Below are 9,263 nucleotides of genomic sequence, written 5' to 3'. Positions count from 1 at the left end.
CTTCCAATTCAAAGTTCAAGATGGTTTTTAATTATCCAACCCAAAACAGCCCCCGGTTGCACTCTGACGACGTAGATTCAGTTTTTAAGATGTTCTTTGTAAAACCAAGTTATATCTTGTTAGGTTAGCATATCGTTATGATATATTACAGGTCTTGAAGTATTTTAAAAGTCAAGTTAGAAGGATCTATTTAGTTTGCGAACAAGTATGAAATCATTCAAACTATGTTCTTGTTGTTAAAATTTTATACCACAAAATAAGATAGCTATATGAATATGAATTGAATAAGATTATGAACAAGGTTACTACCTCAAGTTACTTGGACAAATTTACTGCAAAAGATAAGAAATAATCTTGGAATCAAAGAGTGGTGGAGTTAGATCAAAAGGTTGGAAGTAAACTTCTTCAAATGGGTGGTTATTTTGATATGTTCTTGAAAGAGTTTTCTTATGGTGTTTAAGGCTTGTAATTGAAGCTAAATGATGGGGAAAATGCTTGGAGATGATCAAGTATGAAGTTAGGAGTATTTTGAGAGAGAAATGAGGGTGTAGGTATGAGAAAATGGAGTGAAGAAATGGTGTTCATTTATAAAAACGTTTTTAGTTTATAAATAAAGAAAAGGATACCTAATTTTGTTTTCTTACTAATAATTCATACTACTTGACAAATCCTAGTTACCTCATATCTAGGGCATTAATAATGTTGATTAGGATGTTGATTTGATGTGTATATACCAATGGTAAATACGTATAGAAGCTGGGTATGATATGGGTACATATACCCTAGATATACGTATAGAAATCTTGAGGAAACGGAACGAGAATTCAAATATAGTTATCTTTTGTGAATATACTTATATTGTTTTATGTATTTAAGTCCTTAAAAAGTGATTAAATACTTTATATATACGATACGTGTATAATCATTATATATTATAAGTATATATATCAAAGAATGTTACGTATAGTTATCGTTTTGAAAACTTAAGATAGTAGTTTCAAAATATACTTATAACTCATTGTCATTAGTACACAATGAGATGTTAAACTATCCTTAAATCATGTTAAATATATATAAATACATATATATACACAAACGTATAATTATCGTATGTTATATAGTTCGTGATATCATCGGTCATATTGGACGGTCAAACGTTGTGTAAAACTCTTTTCAAAAACACAAGTCTCAACAATTTGGATTGCTTATCATGTTGGTATGGTTTAATTTATGTAAATATTAATCTCATAAGTAAAATTTGGTCGGAAAATTCTGGATCATTACAGTTTATATTTTACAAGATAGTTTTCATACATCTTTCCATCGAAGTAGAAGTCGAAGTGGAGTCGTGAAGCGTGAATCACAGTTAAAATTGTTAATTTCACTTGAGGTAATTATTAATATATTATTTTTTGGTTATCTATTAATTTGCTTAAAAATTTAGGGTCTACTAGTCTTTAAGTTATATGCTTAATTTAGTTTGATGATTCAAGTTGAAAATTTAGGGTTTAGTAGTCTTAAAGGACATTTTGTGTTAGATGATAACTTTTTTTTTTTTATATATATTTAGTGAATCGTATTTTATAAATAAATTTTCGCGACTTTATACATTTTAATATTATAATTTTTTTTTTTGACACCAACAATTCGAAATCCTGGCTTCGCCACTGTTTCTAGCAAAAGTTTAGAGGTAAAAGACGAATTTCAAGATTAGTTATCATGTGAGTAAATCCATAGTGCAGGGTCAAATATTACTATTTATTACTACGGATTTTGTAATATTGGACAGTAAAGAATAGACGTTTAAAAGTTAAAAATAGAAGCGAGAATTAGTAAGACTAATTTTACTTAACTGATGTTATTGAATAGACTACTGATCCGCATTATGTGAATGGACTACAGATTGTGTTCTCCGTCACCTTCTCGCCAGGTTATTTCCTTCTCGCCAGAATAATAACCGGAGATGGTTGGGCGACAATGTTCGTTTCTCATCAGAGAAGATGTAAGTATTTGACCTCACTGTTATCACTTATGTTTTTATTTTGCAGCCTTATTTAAGACCATTATGTAAGATAAGTGGGTACAAGTCCCCCATAAGGACATATATATGTGATGTGCATTTGGATAAGAGAAAAAAAAAAAAAAAAAAAAAAACAAACAAACAAACGCTACCTTTATGCATCAATTATGGTAGACAATCCAATTTAATTTTATAAACATATCACTACTAATGACTAGTTGAAAGTTCTCACTAACAAACCCAGTCAACACAATAATACAATTCAATCTGATTTACATTGACTGAAGCCAGAATGGTGGGGAAACTTTGCTAAGTGATTCACCGGTAAAGTGAAGCTCAATGGTTCCGTCACACATATGAAAAATCCCCATATCCCTCCCTCCTCCATTTTTACTACTGTTATATGACACAACATCATCTGTGTAGTATATGCAATTGCCCTTGATCACCCCTGAATCGTCCTCTATCCAAAAAGATGAACCATGCCCCACAAATAGAGTTTTTTTACCAAGATCATTCACTTTTGACCATTTTTTATTTTCTAAATCGAACTCAAAAACTCGAAAATTGTATGTCTTGTAAGTCTCACTACGTAACTCAAAATCCTCGTCGTCATACATTACTTCTCTGATAACGACCAACAATCTCTTCCTTCCGTCATCAACGTCCACTCCCATAGCATAAGCTTCTATCGCTTCTTTATTATAATATTCTTTTGGTAGATGTGAAACATCAACTATTACCATTTTATTTTCTTCCCCATAAACATCACATGATCTTATATGACACGCCCAATCCAAACAATAAACTCGTCCATCATAACAAGTTATATCGAGTATCGACCCACCCCAACCTGTCTCAATAGATGTCCACTTGTCATCTCCAATATGACAAAACCCTAACTTACGAAAACATCCCCATAACACAACCACCAAATGTGAATGACTATGAAAGAGTAGCTTGCGAATCCCAAGATCCCATCCTGAAGAAGATTTCAAGAATCTTGGGAAAGTGTCAATCTTTGGAAGATTGATAATTTCACGTGATAATGGATTGATGAGTGGCGTAGTCATATCATCTCCAACTGTTATGAGACACCCACATGAGGATGTACAAAACTAACCATATGCTTCTGGCAGTCGTATCTCGCAGATGCTCTCATTTGAAAGTAAATACAGTTGGCGAAATCTTTGTCTTCAATTCTCTCAGCAAGCAAAAGCGATGGCAACCGCGATGGAATCCCATTGGGGTATCGGACTTTGACTGCGTTTTGCGACCTAACGACGCCGCATAAGTAAACCGTCCGATTCGGGCATATCAATTATCATCTCATAAGTCTTATTGGAAGTTTCTATAAGATTGTTGCAAAAATCATTTCCAGTAGACTTAGAAAGGTGATCCCAAGACTTATTGGCTCAGAACAAAGTGTCTTCTTGAAAGAGAGATACATATTAGATGGAGTTCTCATTGCCAACGAATCGATTGACTACATGAAAAATCATAAGAAAAAAAGGAATGAAAAATCATAAGAAAAAAAGGCATCATCTTCATGGCCGATTTTGAAAAAGCGTTTGATAGCTTAAATTGGGTTTTTCTCATGGAAGTTATGTCTTGCATGGGATTTGATGAAAAATGGCATAAGTGGATTCTTGCTTGCCTAAAATCGACTAGCATCTCCATCTTAATTAATGGCTCACCTACACGTGAATTTTCTATTAGTAGAGGCGTTAGGCAAGGCGATCCTCTTTCCCCCTTTTTATTCATCTTAGCCGCGGAAGGACTCAATATTCTCACCAAGGGCACGGTTGAGCGAGGTCTTTTTAATGGTGTTGAAATTGGAAGAGATAAGATCATGTTGTCTACTTACGATATGAGGATGATACTTTGTTCGTTGGTGAATGATCTAGATCGAACGCCCGTAATCTCATCATCATTTTAAAGTGTTACGAACTAGTATCGGGATTAAAAGTAAATTTTCATAAAAGTTGTCTTTATGGGGTGGGTGTTAGCTCGGTTGATATTGAGGCATTAGCTGTGACGACCCGGAAATTTCCGACCAAATTTAAACTTAAATCTTTATATGATATCGACAAGATAAGCAAAGTTTATAATATTGAGCCACGAAATTTCTGAACTATTTCAATATATTCATTTAACCTCAGACTATTTTCGACGATTCACGAACAAATGTTTGTAAATAAATATGTATGTATATATATATGTTAGTAAATATAATAATTTGAAATTATGAAGTATAATATCGGAATTAAAAATGTAAAATAATATACAGAATAATTAAGTTACTATTAAAATATATATATAAATAAATTCTATACATAAGTAATACTATAAAAATTATAATATACATATATAACTAATAAATATTAAAGATTTAAAATATTATGTAACAAGTAAATATGATACAATTAATAACTTGTAGAAGTAAATACAAGTTAAAATACAGTTATTAATATTATTATTACTTACATTCGGATTAAAGATAAATGTTAATATTAACATTATTGTTATCATTATAAGTATCATTGTTATTAGTAAAATTATAAATTTAATATATGTTAGGATTATTAAAAGTATTATTATTAACTTGATTACTAAAATTATCATTTTATTAAAAATTGTTATTATTTTATTTCGTATTAGTATTATTATGATATTAATATCGGTAATATTATCTCTATTATTATTATTACTAGTTTTGTTATTATTACTAATATTAATGTAAATATTAATGTTTGTAATAATATCATGTTTCCTTAATATGTAAAAATACAGACATAATCAAATAAACAGATATACAGATATCTTATATATGTAGATACAGATTACCTATATACATATATATATAAATATATAAACACTTTATATACATTTATTATTATCATTAGTGATAATATTATTATTATACTTGTATCACTATTAGTTAAAATATTAAGAATATTATTATTATATTTATTAAAAGATTAATTATAATCTTTAAATATAAATATATGAATATAAGATAAATACAAATGCAGATATATAAATACTGATGTATATATTCAGATATACAAAAATACATACACATATACGAATTACAGTTATATACATATAGATAAATACAGGTAAACAGATAGATGAATATATAAATAAGGTCGGTCTGTATAAATATAAATACAGATAATGTACGTATTCAGTTTTCAATCATTTCAAGCAATAGGTGATTTAGCTTTCTGTCTGAAACCAGTACGATTTGATTCCAAAATAATTACAAGACTTCAAATTCTGTTAGAAATCCTTTTCTACTTTTATTTATTTATAATTCTTTTGTGTACTGGATCAATAATTTGGAGACACCCATTGGATATAAATCGAAGTTTTACCATTGCTCGCTGTTATACTCGAAATCCTAGTAATAAAGATGATAATACTTTTATGCTGCTACACCTCCTGTTTGCTACCTGTTTCGAATACCAACCCAAACAGCAACTAACCTTTATTTTACAATTGTAATTCATCACTCTGCTACGCTGCTATTGTATTTGTTTCTGTCCACTTTCTGTTCGAAAATACCACCAACAACCCACTTGTTCTTCCACTATTCGACTGCTATATGGCTAACTATTATCATTCTTCTATTTTCATACGAAACCACTGTAAACCCACTTGTTGTTTTAGGACCAAGAATCATCAACAAAAAAAATCCTATAATCAATCGCCACCACTGCAACTTTTACTTTCTTATTAATATTGTTTTGTTGAACACCTCTCACCATCAACTAAACCGCTATTATTTTCTTTTCGAGACCCAAATAAAACTCATGAAACCTGCTAGGTATGCTTCTGTGATGTTATAGCAGCGACAACAATAATTACAAATTTGGTTAGGAGGTTTTAAATATGATATAAATAATGAAAAGATAAAGGAGATGATGAGGAATATGAGCGAGCTGTTTTATATTTGAAGTGTTCTTTTCCTTTTACTTATTGGCCGACATGCCCCATTCACGTAACCACTTGTTATTAGAGAAAATGGAATAAATTGGTTACAAAGATTTTATTTGGCCACCATGATTTTCTTTTTTGCCAAGAACCTACTTTAGCAAATGAGGCCGCTATATTCCAGTTTATAGATTGGGCCACTTAATCATTAGGAAACGGGCTAAAATCATTTGGGTTAGTTATTTCTTACTTACTACTACCGTCGACTGTTGTTGTTATATAAGGTTACAGCGAAGTAGATGATGTTTTTATGATAAAGTTGATGTGTGAAAATGATAATGATGATCGTGAGGTTATAAAGGTTGATGATGATACTCGATAATGATATATTTTGATGATTTTATGTTAATGAGGTTAGATGATGTGGTGTCGACGATGATACTGTGATGATGATATAATAACGTTATGATGATGATAAGGATTAGGATAAAATGATGATGATTATTAGGATATGATGAAATTAGATGAAGATAATTGTGATTTTATGTAGGATAATGATCGATGGTATTGTTGATGATGAGGATGATGTTAAAATGATAATCGGTTTATAGAATGAAGAGGATAACAGTTTCCTATATGTTAATTAATTAATCAATCGATATACTACAAGAATGTATCGTACAGTTAGTTGGTTGGGCGTGTGCTATTGAAACAGGAGGTCCTGTGTTCGAATCTGGGTCACTGCAATATTTTTTTTATTATTATTTAACAATAGAAGCTGCTGGCTGTGTTGAAAGTTTGGGCTATGTTTTCTGTTGAGCCGAATTGAAACTTGGGCCAACTAGTTTGTTTGTGGACTTGCAACTTGGGTTATATAGAATTAAGATAGGAATAAATCAGAAAAATGGATTGGCTTGGATGATTAAGGGAGTTGTCGGGTTAGCGTGAGGTCGCTGGTTCAAAACCCGGACTTGGGCATATTTTTAAGGGCTACTTCTTTGAGGTAGTTTACTTATTATTTATTTATTATTATTATTATTATTATTATTATTATTATTATTATTATTATTATTATTATTATTATTATTATTATTATTATTATTATTATTAATTATTATTGTTATTAGGTTATTACAAATAATAAAAATATAATTATTAGTATCATTCATATAATTAATATTATTATCATTATTGCTAATATTAGTAATATCATTATTATTATTATTATTATTATTATGATCATTATTTTTATTACTAGTATTATCATTATTACAAGTATCATTATTTTTAACATATTATTATTATCATTATTGTTATTACAATAAAAATTAATCATATAAAAACATACTTAATAAAACTATGTTATAATTATTTATTTAATTTAATGTATATAAAATAAATATAATTAAATAAGTTATTAATGAAACACATGATTAAAATAACAATTAAATTTCTAATAATATATAAATTTGTTTGATTACCATTATATGTGTTAATATATATATAAATGATATAGGTTCGTGAATCCGATGCCAACTCTGCATTGTTCAATTCCGTCGTATGCATATTTTTACTGCAAAATATCGTATTGTGAGTTCATTTGATTCCCTTTTATTCTTTACATTTTTGGGACTGAGAATACATGCGCTGTTTTGATAACTGTTTTATTAAATGTTTTTGAGATATATTTTTGAACTGAGAATACATGAACTGCTTTTATAAATGTTTGACGAAATAGACACAAGTACTAAAAACTGCATTATATGATAGAATTATTTGGATTCAGAGGTTCGATTTCTATAAGATTGTATTATCGACAATCGGTGAGATGATTTTTCATTGCACGACGCATTAGCTACCGAAATGGTTCGATTTAGTAGTTAGTAACGGTGAGATGATTTTGCATTGCACGACGCATTAGCTACCGTTTTAGCTATCCTCGGTGAGAAATTTTTGCATTGCATGATGCATTAGCTACCGTTGTAAGATTATTTACGGTGAGATGATTTTGCATTGCACGACGCATTAGCTACCGTTAGTGACTTTGTTTTGAAAGGTTCCGGTGTTCTTCATATGAATGATTTTTACAGCAGTGAGTAGACCTGTACAGATTGTTTTCGAAATATAAGTATCTTGTGGTCTATTATATTATTGAAAATGATTATTTATGATAAACTAATGAACTCACCAACCTTTTGGTTGACACTTTAAAGCATGTTTATTCTCAGGTATTAAAGAAATCTTCCGCTGTGCATTAGCTCATTTTAAGGATATTACTTAGAGTCAATCATGGCATATTTTGAAAGACGTTGCATTCGAGTAGTTGAGTTCATCAAGATTATTATTAAGTCAATTATAGTTGGATGTATTATGAAATGGTATGCATGCCGTCAACTTTCGATGTAAAGAAAGTTTGTCTTTTAAAAACGAATGCAATATTTGTAAAATGTATCATATAGAGGTCAAACACCTCGCGATGTAATCAACTATTGTGAATCGTTTAAAATGTATATGAACGGGTCCTTTCATTAGCTAGGCGTATGGGATGCCAAGCCAGTAAGATCCCATTCATTTATCTCGGCCTTCCGATTGGTGCAAAAATGAAGAAAATTAATGATTGGTCACCGGTGATTGATAAATTTAATAAACGGCTTTCGGAATGGAAAATGAGAACGCTTTCCTTTGGTGGAAGATTGGTTCTTCTAAAATCGATTCTTAATAGCCTTCCGTTGTATTATTTCGCGCTTTATCGTGCCCCGCCTTGTGTGCTTAAGCTTCTTGAGAGTGTGACACGCAACGTTTTTTGGGGTGGGGATCTTTCGGGTTCCAAAATGTCTTGGGTCAAATGGGATATCACTTGTTTACCTTATGGGGAGGGGTTTAAATGTGAGATCTTTAAAAAGCAAAAACCTTGCTCTTTTGGGCAAGTGGTGGTGGAGGTTTAATACCTAAACCAATTGTTTTTGTTCCAAAATTATTCGTAGCATTTATGGAATTGACGGTGGCTTGAGGTCGAGTGATGGGCTTGCTCATCTTTCGACCTCGGGAATTTGGAACAACATCATTGTTGCAGGAAATCAAATCGTAGAGTTACATTGCCTTTCAAAAACTCTTTCAGGAAATCAATTGGCTATGGAAGATCTACGTCTTTTCGGAATGAGGTGTGGTGTGGTTCCGATTGTTTCAAGAATATATTCCCAAGGTTATATAGGCTTGAAACAAACAAGGAGGCCATGATAAGCAATCGTGTAAAGTCAACAGCAGCTCACACATTAGCTTCTGTTACTGCAGCAGCTCTTGCAAC

The 9,263-nt window shown here is 30.8% G+C and overlaps 2 protein-coding genes across 2 annotated transcripts; one reads left to right on the top strand and one right to left on the bottom strand.

Moving 5' to 3' along the window:
* Positions 1 to 2,292: 2,292 nt before the first annotated feature.
* Positions 2,293 to 3,093, bottom strand: LOC139850192 (putative F-box protein At5g60060). The gene has a single exon (XM_071839779.1). It carries the CDS (start codon positions 3,091 to 3,093, stop codon positions 2,293 to 2,295), a length of 801 nt encoding a protein of 266 aa, XP_071695880.1.
* Positions 3,094 to 3,569: 476 nt separating this feature from the next.
* On the top strand, positions 3,570 to 3,959 carry LOC139850191 (secreted RxLR effector protein 78-like). The gene has a single exon (XM_071839777.1). It carries the CDS (start codon positions 3,570 to 3,572, stop codon positions 3,957 to 3,959), a length of 390 nt encoding a protein of 129 aa, XP_071695878.1.
* Positions 3,960 to 9,263: the final 5,304 nt, after the last annotated feature.

The sequence above is a fragment of the Rutidosis leptorrhynchoides genome, chromosome 5, assembly GCF_046630445.1.
Source record: "Rutidosis leptorrhynchoides isolate AG116_Rl617_1_P2 chromosome 5, CSIRO_AGI_Rlap_v1, whole genome shotgun sequence".
Classification (NCBI taxonomy): domain Eukaryota; kingdom Viridiplantae; phylum Streptophyta; class Magnoliopsida; order Asterales; family Asteraceae; genus Rutidosis; species Rutidosis leptorrhynchoides.
The sequence above is the reverse complement of the archived record's forward strand: the minus strand, read 5'-3'. Positions and strand labels throughout refer to the sequence as shown.